The sequence below is a fragment of the Dipodomys spectabilis genome, unplaced genomic scaffold, assembly GCF_019054845.1.
Source record: "Dipodomys spectabilis isolate Male_0828 unplaced genomic scaffold, ASM1905484v1 ptg000024l, whole genome shotgun sequence".
Lineage (NCBI taxonomy): Eukaryota > Metazoa > Chordata > Mammalia > Rodentia > Heteromyidae > Dipodomys > Dipodomys spectabilis.
In genome coordinates, this window is record NW_024870701.1 from 16,377,456 (window position 1) to 16,390,144 (window position 12,689).

General features: G+C 50.9%; 1 protein-coding gene across 50 annotated transcripts in view; it reads right to left on the reverse strand.

Moving 5' to 3' along the window:
* The window catches only part of Celf4 (CUGBP Elav-like family member 4), a 274,062-nt gene that overhangs the window by 26,404 nt on the left and 234,969 nt on the right, over nt 1-12,689 (reverse strand). For 20 of the 50 annotated variants that reach the window (XM_042675074.1, XM_042675050.1, XM_042675044.1 and 17 more), the window contains exons 4-6: nt 1,086-1,214; nt 617-696; nt 60-203 (exon numbers count right to left, since the gene is read on the reverse strand). In XM_042675074.1, the coding sequence (XP_042531008.1) occupies nt 60-203; nt 617-696; nt 1,086-1,214 (353 nt within the window). The remainder of the gene's footprint in view (nt 1-59; nt 204-616; nt 697-1,085; nt 1,215-12,689) is intronic. The other 30 variants (XM_042675048.1, XM_042675052.1, XM_042675032.1 and 27 more) reach the window with 3 other exon arrangements.

Consider the following 12,689-nt stretch of genomic DNA (forward strand, 5'->3'; position numbering starts at 1 on the left):
GGGACTGATGGGTGAGTGAGTGAGCTCCAGAACCTCAGCCCATCCCTGCCCCCACTTACTGCCTGAGCATAGGCTCCATAGGCCCCGAAGGGGATGGCCATGGGGTTGAACATGCCCATCTGGCCAGCCATCTGTTGCATTCGTCGCATCGTGCGTTCCTTGTCAGTGTCGGCAAACTTGACCACCAGACTGGATGAGGCTCCCTGAAGCCAGGATGATATATCAGACCTACCTGCCCCAACATTCAGCCCTCAGCCCCAGCATCCCTTCCCCTGCCTGGTCCTGCTCATCTCTGTGAGGGGCAATCCCCTATCCCAGATAGGCACCAATGTTTGCCTAACTGAGGTTCAAGGTCCAAATCCTAGGGTGGACATTTCCCATCTGGGTGATCTTGGGCAATTCCTTAACATATCTCTGGGCCTTGATGTCCTTGTTTGAGAAACAGTGATAAGGACAATGCTTTCTTGTCTCTCAGGGATACAGTGATGGCAGCAGATTGCCCCCCCCCCCCCAACTCCCCGCCTCCCCTCCAGCAGTTGAGGCCTATGGGTGTGGACGTGTCCATTCACAGCTGTCCTGGTCCTGCCCTAAGGGACCCCTCACAGACCATACTCACAGGCATGGTCTGGCTGCCGTGTAGAGCGTTGATGGCAGCTTGTGCCTCAGCGTGGGAGGAGTATTTCACAAAGGCGCATCCTGAAGGGACAGGAAAAGCTGAGCCAAGGTCTGAAGGACCCCGGGGAGAGAAGAGGGCTGGTTGGTGGAGGGGGGGGGGGGGGGAGAAGGGAAGCCTGGCAAGGTGGGGCACACATCTCAGGAGAAAACAGAGAGTTGAAGGAGAAGAGGAAAGAGAGAGAAGAGAGGAAGGGAGGGAGAGGGAGGAGGAGAGAAGGAGAGAGGGAGAAGGAGAGGTGCTAGAAACAAAGCCCACAGAGCAGAAAGACCCATAATCGTCCTCTCCCAGACCACATGGACCTCCTAGGATCTTCCAAGCATCCTTCCCCGGCTCCGCCCCGTCGGGATGGGTGGTGGTCCCGTCCCCGCCCCTCCCCGCGCCCGCCCCGCCCGCGGCCCCGCCCACACACCCTTGCTGTTGCCATCCGGACCGCGCAGGATGGTGCACTCTTCAATGTTCCCAAAGGCCTCAAAGAGACGGCGCACGTCGTCCTCAGACTGCTGCTTGTTGAGCATACCCACGAAGAGTTTTCTATCTTCTAGAACAAATGTAGGAGATGCTTACCCGGGCCGGAGGCCGGGCAGCGCGGGGGCGGGCCCGGGGGGAAAAGAGGACGCGTCCGAAGGGGGAGGGCAACAGGGGGATTGGGGAGAGTTGGGGAGCAGGGGCAGTGCTCAGCCAGAGAGGGAGGGGCATGGGGGAGAGGATGGGCGTAGCTGAGCTGGGGAGGGCGCGGGGGAGGGGGATGAGGGAGATATTGGGGGGCACAGGTGAGAAAGGCAGGGTAGCAGAGTTGGGGCGCAGCCAAAGGAGCCGGTGAGGTCGTAGGGAAGCAGGGGGTGAATGGCAGCGACTAGGCAGAAGCGGTTCCACCCCAATGGGCAAGCCCCTGGTCTGGTCCTTGGCCTGGACTACGTAGGTCTCTGGGCCTGCCCTGCGTTTCCTTCTCCTTCCTTGTGAACGTTGTCTTATTCAGGTGCCAGAATTATTTGCACTAGATATTTCTGCCATGGACCTTTGCTTATGCTGTTCTCTTTGCTGGGAGATCACGGTGGATCCCAAGGCCCAGTCTTCCTCTTCCCATATTGCCTCCGCCCCCAAGGAGAGGCTTGTGGGGCCTCCCTTCCTTTATTCTCTGCCCAAATTTCAAAACGAGTTTGCCTGTGGAGTTGGGTTGTTTTTTTTTTTTTTTTTTTATAGTGAAGATACCGTACAGAGGGTTGCAATTACATGGGCAAGGTAATGAGTGCATTTCTTATCAAGGAGTTGGTTTATATCTAGCTCTCCTCCTCTCCTTCACCCACAGGTCACTTCCTGGGGAAAGAGACTAGGTCTTGGCTGCAGCAGCAATACCTGGTGCATAGTAGGCCCTCAGTGGCATTAGAGAATGAACAGAGAAGGAAGGGAGGGAGGGAGGGAGGAAGGAAGGAAGGGAGGGAGGGAGGTCCTATTCCATTCCTAGAGGCACACCTCCTTTCTGTCTCACTTCACCTTGTCTGCATGCCTAGACTTAAACTTGGTCTTTCCTTTTCTGTAAAATTCAGCCTGAGCACTTTGGGGAAGCCTATTAGGTAAGATGCCTCACAGCCTACTCCCCACCTCTCCCGCTCCCCTCCCTCAGGGCCGAATGTCCAGTGTTTAGTGTCTAGTATTTAGTTGGCCCCACAACATGGATCTACAGAAGCTTGTAAATGGTTACAGAAGGACCCCCGCCCCCCCCCCCCCCACATTCAATGTTCCTTCTCCACTGTGACTTCCAAGGCAAGGTCATAAAGGGGAGCAAGCCCAGGTTGGCTCTCTTTGAGGATATTTGCTCTGTGGAAGGCAACCACCATGCTGTGAAGGTCCCCAGTGAGCACCACACAGGGTCCATTGATGTCCCTAGTTGATAACCAGTATCAGATACCAAACCTGTGAGCAAATGAGTCCTCAGATATTCCATCTCCCAGCTTGTGAATCTTCCGCCTGAGGCCCAGACATCCTACAGCAGAAACAAGCTTTCCATGCTGTGCCCTGTGAATTCCTGTCTCTTGGAACCCATGGGCATGAGAAACATTTGTTTCACAACTTGGTTTTGGGCTAAATTGGTATGCAGCCACAGTAACTAGAACAGGGTCCCAGCGGTGGCAGTTCTCAGCAGGCACTTACTAGATGTTTGTGGACTAGTAAATGATTGACATACAGCCAAGTCTGCAAAAATGCAGACCCCTGAAACTGCAAACAGCCACATATTTGTGGTTTCCTCTAAATACAGGGCACTGAGGGAACCTGAGTCCCTCTGAACCTTCATTGCTGGGAGAGTTCACACAGAGCTGATGAGGGACTGATCCCCAGTTGGAAGCAAAGCAGAGCAAGTTTCCTGGCTCCACACTGCTTCCCAAGCCTTTCTGATCCTCCTCTGCAGAAGCCCTGCCCACTCCCCTGTGGGCATATTCAGCACTGAGCAAGTTCTTAACCATGAGGGATGCTGCATTCCCGCTCCTCCTATAACTGGAGGGCACAGTGTCAGTTCCTATTACCAGTTCTGGGTCAGCTTAGCTCTCCATTACAGCTGAGCTGCAGCCAAAGCTCGGGGTCCACTCTAGCCTGGTCTGTTCTATGTCATGGTACTATTTGGGGGGCATAGCTCACCCTATCACGAGGGCTACAGGACCCTCGGAGCTTACCAACTCCAAAGTCTGGGGTGGGAGCAACAAGGACTAGGACACCAAGAACAGGGTGGGAGGTGGAATGACAAGGGATGGGAGGAGGAGAAATTAGGAATAGAAAGAGGGAAGATAGCAAAAAAAAAAAAAAAAAAAGGGAAACCATCTAGAAAGAAAGCAGAGAGAAGTGAGATGGGCAAAGAAAGGGAACTAAATCAGAATTTCCAGAAAACCACACCTTACAAATCCCTAGCCCTCCAGCTTAAAAATTCTGTATCTTCCCTTAGAAAGAAAAAGGAAGGGAAGGGAAGACACCTCCTCCATGGATCCTGATTTAAATGCTAGGACACAGCTCCTTGCCTTCCCTCTCCTGACGTCTGAATGTATTCCTTTATTATCATGATGACAGCTTTCTGATTGCATTAAAATTCATCCACACATGCCTTCCTATCCTGCCTCTTCCCTTTTGCCAGTGGGATCATCCCTCCCCCCCCAACACACATAATTCCTTCTCTCTTCCTCTTGAGTCTTTTACTGCACACTTCTGAGGTGTAGCCTATGCCCTTTCTCTTGAGATCTTTCCAAATGTGCAGAGTACCAGGCTGCCCCTTCCTGCCCATACCAATTTTTCCAGAGGAATGGCAGTTAGCTCACATTTCTGGAAGATTATATGAAACCAAAGAAACCTAGATCCAGATTCACTTCCTCCAAGTATTGTGGGATGAATTCCACCCTACTCTAATTATTGTATCTAGCATCCTCAAACTTGTATTCTTTTTGTATTCTTTTCACTCTGGGAGTGCTATTCAGGCTAGTCTTTCAGCTAAAGAGCTAGCAGGATTCTGAGTGTAGAATGGAGTCCCTTCTGGGTAGGTCCAGTGCTTTGCACCCAGCTTCCTTGGCTCCCAACTGATCCATACCTCATTTCTCTAGGCCTGTAAAATGGGGAGAGGTAGACCATCCTTGAGGTGGTTACTAGGATTCCAGGAGATGTTGCAGGGATACTGCTTGGCAAGGAGTAATCATATCACTTGGATTTCTTTATGTGGGAAGAAGAAAGGAGGTGCTATACTCCCTTAGTTTTTCCTGCCCTGATTTGGCCAGAAAGGCTACTCCTGTAGTGAAGAGACAGATAATTGATTTTGAGAGGTCATCAGCTCCATGTGTTAGGATGGAACGGGGGGGGGGGGGAGGAGCATCTGCAATAATAGGCTGGACATCTTCCTAGTCTCCATCTCCTCTGTCCACATCCTTGATGGCCACTTTCCCCCCATGTTTCCAAGATCTTTTAGATCTGATACCAACTTAGTTAACTTTCAGAGAATGACCCTGTTCTCCCAGCCAGGGACCACTTGCCTCCAACACAGACACCTCCCCTAATTTTGGTAGAGTTCAAGCATTCCTAGCCACTGCCTGGTTGTCTAAACTAGGGTTTTTAGGTGATTGGAAGGCTGTGGTGCTCTTTCTCTCAACGGGAGCCCTCAGCTGTTGCCTCCCATGGTCAGGTGTGCAGGAATTGCTGCTCCCTCTGTAGAGGGTTCAGGTGGATATTACTGTGACTGGCCAAGGAAGGTGAGGTAAGGAAGAGCCAAAGGTGACCCTGAGTGAGAGGTTATTAGGCCCCTAAGGGGATCAGGGTGTGATAAACAAGCACAGAACAACATTGGGTGCCCAACATCCTCCTCTGATAGCCTAGCAGAGGTCATGGCACTGTGTTCACCAGAGCCCAGCTCAGGCAAGCCTGGTCAAGATGCATGAGCCATGATTCAGTCCTGGCATCTTTACACAGACTCCTCCTGGACAAGGGACAGAACAAAGGAAACATGGTTCTGCAGTCATCCAACAGCTGTTCACTGAGCATCTTCTCTGTGCCATTGACTGTTTTAAGCACTGGTTCAAACTCAGTGATAAAGAGGAAAAGCCGCTCACTAGAGCTGACATTCAGCTGGGGAGACAGGCCATCAATATTAAGCAAGTTCCAAGATGACAAGGACTAGTGGTTCTAAAAAGTGGTACTCTAAGATGAGGCCTTAGAGTATCAGAGCTGGCAGGTCTCAGGATAACACCAGGATCTCATGATTTCCTTCTGAAGAAGGTCCAGTGACATGGAAGCTCCAGGATACACAGTAAGAATCACGGCTGGGACTTGAACTAGCGCCAGCCTGTAGGATTTCAATGTCAGAGCCCCTACAGCTGATTTTTGTGCTTTTTATTTTTTACTCCAGTTTTGGGGCTTTAACTCAGGGCCTGGTGCTGTCTCAAAGCGTTTGTGCTCAAGTTGAACACTCTACCACTTGAGCCGCAGCCTCATTTCTGGCTTTTTGGTGTTTAATTAGAGGTAAGAGTCTCAGTGGACTTACTTGACTGGGCTGGCTGCAAACTAAAATCCTTAGATTTCAGCCTTCTGAATAGCTAGGATTACAGGCATGAGCTACTAGTACACCCAGATAACCTGTGCTTTTCAAGTGGAGTGTATGTCTGTAGATGTGTGGGAGCAGAAGAGGGGTAGGAATATGACCTTTCCATATGAACTAAACAACAAGGTAGGTGCCAGCCCCAGCTCTACTGCACCAGGGTGGGCAGGCTCCATGCTCACATGATCCACCTCCGCAAGGGAGTGGGCAGAAGTACTCAGTTTTGTGTTCAGTGAAAGGATTTACAGCCACCACAAGAGGTTCTGAGCCACAGCAGCTGAGATCTTCTCTGGTCATTCCTTGAGCAAGAATTTAGTGAGTTCTCATAGTGTACCTGGAACCTGATTACACAGAGTATTTGAGATGAGTCTTGAGGACCATTCTGTGCTTTCCTATTCACTAGGTTGGGAGATTGTACAAATGCTGAGACCCCTGGAAAATCCAGTCTTTGGACCATGAGTCACAGAGCCTCTGCCATGGAGTCCCAGGTTAGAGAGAATAAACAGGCCTGAAGAGTCTTTTAAGCTGTAGGTCAGAAGGGGCTGGGTGAAGAGAGCAGGTGGGTGGATGGGCCCCTTGACCACACTTTTCACCTGCTCCCAAGAAGGGAACTGTGGCTGGGCTTGCAGACCAGAACCCTGGGGAGTTTGGCTGCTTTTCTACCTACCTCACACCTGCCCACCCTTCCACCAACATGTGTATCTCATATTTTCCCCATCTTGAGAATCTTCCTTATTCTTTCAGAACTCCATCTGACTCTGAGTTTGGGGGTTTCCACCTATAAGCTGTCCTAGGAAGTAGAGGTGCTTGTCAAAAGGTAGGGTCAGCCAGAATCTCTGTCCCACCAAGAGAGGGCTAAAGACTTTGACACTCAACAGGGTTTAGGCCAGAAGGATTTGCCTTATAAAAGGAGAGTTCAGAAAACAGAAGCAGGCTAGACCTTCAGGATCAGGGCAGGCCCCTAAAGGCACCCTGAAGGCTCTGCCTTAGCTGTCTCCACCCCTACCCCAGCTCAGCCAAGCTACAGGAGCATCTTGCTGGCCGCTCATGGTGAGTGGCCCCTGAGGGAGAAGAGGCGGTGACAGCAGTGCCACTTGACTTGCCAAATGCCAGCATCCTGGTGCTAATGCTCCAATTCCGGTTTAATTTTCAAAATTTGATTCGCTCATTACCATTGGCACTAAACAATATTTCCTGCTTAAGGATAGACGGCTGCTAGGGCACTGTGGGCGAGTGTTCAGATGGTTAATGCCTTTTATTACTGCAATAGACTTTTACTATTCTCTTCCCTCCAGCTGCCGAAGAAGCGCCAGAGGAGGGAGACCTGAGCTGGGGAGAATCCTGGGGCTGGGGCCAGGGTAGAAATAAGCGCCTTTGAGGTCTGTGGCTGGTGGGTAGACACCTGCTGAGAGACATGGAGACTCAAGGGATCTGTTTGGGATTGGGGAGAAAAATGCCAGCTATTTAGGATGACAGAGCTGGTGGATTCTCCCCTGCTCCAAAAGCTTTTGTCCTGGGGCTGCATAGCATCAGGCAAGAGCATAGAGACCTTAAGCACTCTGCAAACCTACCCCTCAGCTACTGGGCAGAGCCTGAAAACCTGGCAATGACTCACACAGGACCCTCAGGGATCTCTGGGGCAATTGGGATTCTGTGGGTTCACTCCCCATACAGAAAGTGCCTTCTAGTTAGTTCTTGGATTCCAGAACCATCTGGTTGGTGCCTGAGCCCCACAGGTGTGAGTCTAGGGGTAGAGGGCACTTCTTCTTCTCTAACTTTGTCTGTGGATCAGGGAGGAACAGGAAGGATGAGGAGGGGACAGGTTCCAGAGAGGAAAAGAAGCGATGCTGAATCCTGGCCCTACCATTTTTTGGCAGTACAGTCTTAGCCATGGCATATGCCCTCCTTGGGTAGAGCCATGTGGGGGATAAAATGAGTTCGAATACATGAGGCTTTTAGTACAGTGCCTGGCACTGAGTGAATATTCAATAAATACCAATTATTATGAGTGCTAATAGCCATTACTGCCACTCACCCACAGGGGTACCAGCTGGTGGGAAAGAAGCAATACCCACTCCTACCATCTATGTCCATCAGGGACACTAAACTGAATAATGATTCCGGCCCAGGCCAGCCTGAGAAGCCAGATTTCCCTTTGCACCACCCTGACCATCTGGCATCATTTTAGGGCCCAGGGAGATGTTCCCCAGCCTCTTACCTAGATTGAGCCAAACCAAGAGACATTTCCCCCCAGAGCTTCAATGAACATCCTTCTAAGCCATTACACCATGAATTCTCTCAGTCCAGATCAATCAAGTCCAAAGGGAAAATAGGGACTACATCGATGCATCTGCATATATGTCTTCATAACTCTCTCTCAGCCGCAGACCTGCCTTCCACATAGTGGTTCTTCTCTGCCTTCCCTGACAATTGCCCACATTTGGGCTGGTGCAGCCACTTTCCAGCATTGCTGTCCATCCGAGGGTTGCAGGTCTAAGTTTGTATCCCTCTGCAGCTGTGTGACCAAACTGGCTATCCCCCTAAGAACCAGTCCCTTCACCTGGGACACGGAGTCACTGGCCAGGTCTCAGGAGGGCTGTCATCTTAACTGATCCAGCAGAAAGGACAATGCCCTTCCTCCTTCCCCCACCACACTGTGGCAGTCAGAGCCAGTGACATGCAGCTGGGCTGGGAGCTGCCTCCCTCCTGAGGATGAAAGCCTTCCTGCCTGGGAAGAGGCTGAAGGAGACATCAAACCAGATCAAAGACTACTGAGAGGGGGATTTGAGGGGGGGATGCAATGGGATGCAAATGAAGACCCTCACCCAGCTCTGGCCCCAGGGGTGAGGCAGTGCCAAGCCTTGATCTGCCCGTTTCCCTCCAGGACTGGCACTGTTTGATGTTAGGGTAGGAGGAGACAGGAGCTGAGGAAGGCATCCAGTTCCCCTTCCTCGCGTTCCTTTAGCCAGCTCCGTCTTCCAAAACCTTCAGACGCATCAGCAACCCTCCTCCTCCTTTCTCCACTGGGTAGAGACACCACAGCATGACAGTGCTTCCTCGCAGTTGGTTCAAATTCAAAGCAGAGCTGAAATCCTGCCCTGGCTTCCACTTTCACTTGGAGAACAAGCCCACACCTACACATGACCTGTCAGGGGCTCCACACACCCATGCTTCACTGCCCACCCTCCTCCTCTCCTCTGCAAATGCAACACCCATGGGCGTTCCATTCATGGTTGAATGTCTGGTGCCTAAAGGGCCTGGCATGTGGTAGAGGCGCAATCAATATTTGTTGACATGAACAAATGATTCCTCCTGCTCGGTGGGTTAGGGGAGTTGAATGGTGATGGGTGTCACAGATGAGGTGCTGACCCCCAAGGGCCCTCTGTGTGTCCTCTGGAGATGAGTGGGCAGTAGCCATAATGGGAGCCCAGTGATAAGTCAAGTGAAGATCTGTGGATCTGGGTATGAAGAGGAAGCGAAGAGGTTTGAGCTGGACTCTCAGGTCCACACAGTAAAGCAAGGCTTGCCAGGTGGGAGAGACAAGGGGAAGATACCCTAGCTCAGGGACCAGCAGGTACAAAAGCAAGGAGAAAGGGTGGCATGTAGCAAGAAAGAGCAGCAATCACACAAGTGTTTACACATGCACATGTGTACATACACATGATACACACATGCACATACACACAGACACATATACAACACTCTTCTTCCACTAATTAGGATCTGAGCACTTCCTTGAAGGTCTCAGATTTAGATGCTCATCTTTTACCTCTGCGTACTGGGCTCTGGGACCATTCTCCTCACCTGAGCAGATCCTTGCTGCATATGCCCTCTGGGCTCAGACTAGCTCTCTAGCTCCCAGCATCTATGTGTCTTCTATGACTCACTGGTCCCAGACCCACACAGTATCAGTGTCACCCAGTCTCTACACAACAGCCTTCAGGACTCAGCTCTAGTATAGAGAGGAGCCTCTTCTCAGGCTAGCCTTGCCCTGCCCTGTCATTTTCAGCTGTCTGTGGTTGCTGCTCTGACTTGTTCACTCCAGGAGATAGTTCTAGTAAAGGTAAAAAATCTACCTGGTTCTCATTTACCCCAACAGTCACTAGGCTACTGAGGTAAGTACTCCCCAAGTATGATGGGCATTTATAATCATTTCCACTGTACAGATAAAGAAACTGAGGCACAGAGAAGGTAAACATTTTCCCCAACTATTTACACCTGGTCTTTGATGAAGACAGGACTCATGCCCAAGGTGATCTAAACCGAGCTGAACTCTCAGGTCATCTTTCTTCCTGGTGGAAGAAGATGCTGCATGGTGTTGTCATTCCCTGTCCTCTCTGTCTTTGTGCAGATAATTGGCAAAATATCCAATCACTATATTGCTTTGTGAGGGCCAAGGCTCAGCTCAGAGTTCCAAAGGGATGACTGATGGGTGAGGCAGCTATCACCTGCTACTCAGCGCAGGATCGAGCTCATGGCTGTTTCTGATTGTCTAGAGGCCCCCAGGGATACCTCACAACCCTCTGAGTCTTTTCAGCCCCCTAACCAAGACATCCAGCTGTTTTAAAGTCAGGGCTGAGTGCTTGGGTGGATCCTGGGTGCTCAAGAGGTAAATCTCTCTCTTGTTTTGGAGTCTGCAGGTCTCCTACCTTTCTGCCTCTAAGCTGAAAGTGTCCTCTCTGTCACACTAGCACCATCCCCCTAATTGCAGTCTGCCCCTCCCTAGCTCCCGACACCCATTTAGTCTCCTAGAAACAGAGTTAGAACTCTGAAGGGCACCACCAATTCCTTCACTCTTCTCTCTTGTATTCTAAGAGGTGATATTCTGGAATGGGCTCCCAAGTTGGACTGGAGCTGAGCTCTGAGATTTGGTGCTGATGAGGAGTGTGGAGGCCATACCCACCCCACCCCACGACGTCTTTTCCTGACCTGCCATCTGTGAGCCTGCATCAGGCTTCCCAGTGGGGGCCTGGGGCGCCGTGGTGGCTATACGTAGAAGTCACCTTTCGCTAGGGCGGTGGTGCGCAGCCGTCTCTCCAGGTAACTGATTATACATTTGATCTGCTACATTATCCTTACCAGGCACACGGCACACGACAGACGGCCCAGAGTTCTGTGGGGACGTCTCAGCAGCCGAACCCTGTTGTCTAATGGGGTTTCCACTGGCGTCTGGCACACTCTCCGGCATTTCACCCATCACAAGATAATTTATAGCATAATGGGGACTTTTTTTCTTTATTTCATGTGGGAGCATAAATTATGGCCAGTTTGTCCTCGACTCTCAAGGAGACAGACAGAGCAGGGCTTCTTTCTAGTGAGGGGAGTGGCTTGCTGCAGGGGCTGGGCAGGGTGGGGGTCCACGGGGGAGGAGGGTTGAAAGGAAGAGAAACCAAGGACTAGAGTGAAAAAAAAATCTCTCCTGACAGGGCAAAGAATCGATTCCAGGTGGCCACAGTCCTGAGGAAGAAATAAAAGACCCACTTGGAGCTGTTTGTCTCTATTAACCTAGGAGCGGGGGCTCATTAGCTGGGTAGCACCACTGAATAGTGATAAAGCCACTGGGCGGTTGTCACTGCCTGCAGATGACCTGGCCACAGATCTGCCTCTACTCTTCATCACAGGCTGACTCTCATGTGAGCCCCAGACCCTCCTAGCTGTGGCCCAGTTTCCCACAGCCTCACAGAGGGGATGGGCACTCACGATCTCTCCTGAGAGCCCTGTCTCCCCAGAGAAACAACACATCCTGCCAGTGCTAGAAGAGCTGGACAAACTGCCTGCCCCTCTAGCTCACCACCTATTTTAACATTATAGGTGTGACCTTGTCTCTTGTGGGTGATGGAGTAGCCAAGAGCCTACTGACTGCCTTGGGGTAGATACTAGGTGCTTGTCAAAGAAAGAAGAGCCACATTAGTGGCTGCAGGTCCCAAGGCCACTCCCATTTCTGGTTATTGCTAGGACCTCTGGGGATCCTGGGTAGGGTCAGCAGAGGCTGGCTACTTGTCTCTGCCTCCTGCAGTATGACCCAGTGAGGGGCATTTCCTGAATACCAGCAGGAGTCCCACTGGCTTCCATCAAAATCAGGATGCAGCCCAGAGGAAGGTGAACGGAAGTGCAAGTGCAGGAGTCTTGGATCTTGTAAGATGGTAGTCCTCAGCTGTGGCTGATATAAAGGTCACTTGGTGGCTTTTAAAATGGCAGGTGCATAGGACTGGCCCCTAAAATGTGGGGTTTAATGATTAACGTGGAGCCTGGACAACAGTGTGTGTGTGTGTGTGTGTGTGTGTGTGTGTGTGTGTGTGTGTGTGTGTGTGTGTGTGTGTGTGTGTGTGTGTTGTATGCATACATGTATGCCTGTCCTGGACTTGAACTCAAAGCCTGGACACTGTCCCTGAACTTCTTTTGCTCAAGGATAGTGCTCTAGCACTTGAGCCACAGCTCCACTTCCAGCTTTTCTAGTAGTGTACTGAATATAAGAGTCTCATGGATTTATCTGCCCATGCTGGCTTTGAACTGTGATCCTCAGATCTTAGACTCCTGAGTAGCTAGGATTACAGGTGTGAGCCACCGGCACCTGGTAGCATCAGTATTTTTTATTTTGTTTTTTGAAAGCTATTCCAGTGGCATCAGTTGGAAGCTGGAGCTGGGAAAGGCTGCAATCAGCCTTTGCTGGCTGTCCTCTCTCCTGGGGTACTGCATCTCTGGTCCTTCACCTTCATGCAAGAGTAAAGTCCTTCAGACTACAGGAATCTGGACCTCGTTGGCGCTAGGAGGGACACCAACACCTCCATCTGTGCCCTGATGTCTAAGACTAGACATGCCTCCTATCACTCCAGGAATCCTCCTAATAAACACTGTCCTAATTTTGGAAGGCAGGGTGAGGGGTCATTCTCTAGATCAGTAGCCCTCCAATGGCTTTGCAAGTCCTCTTCTGTTTCTCAATTTTTCTTTCTTATG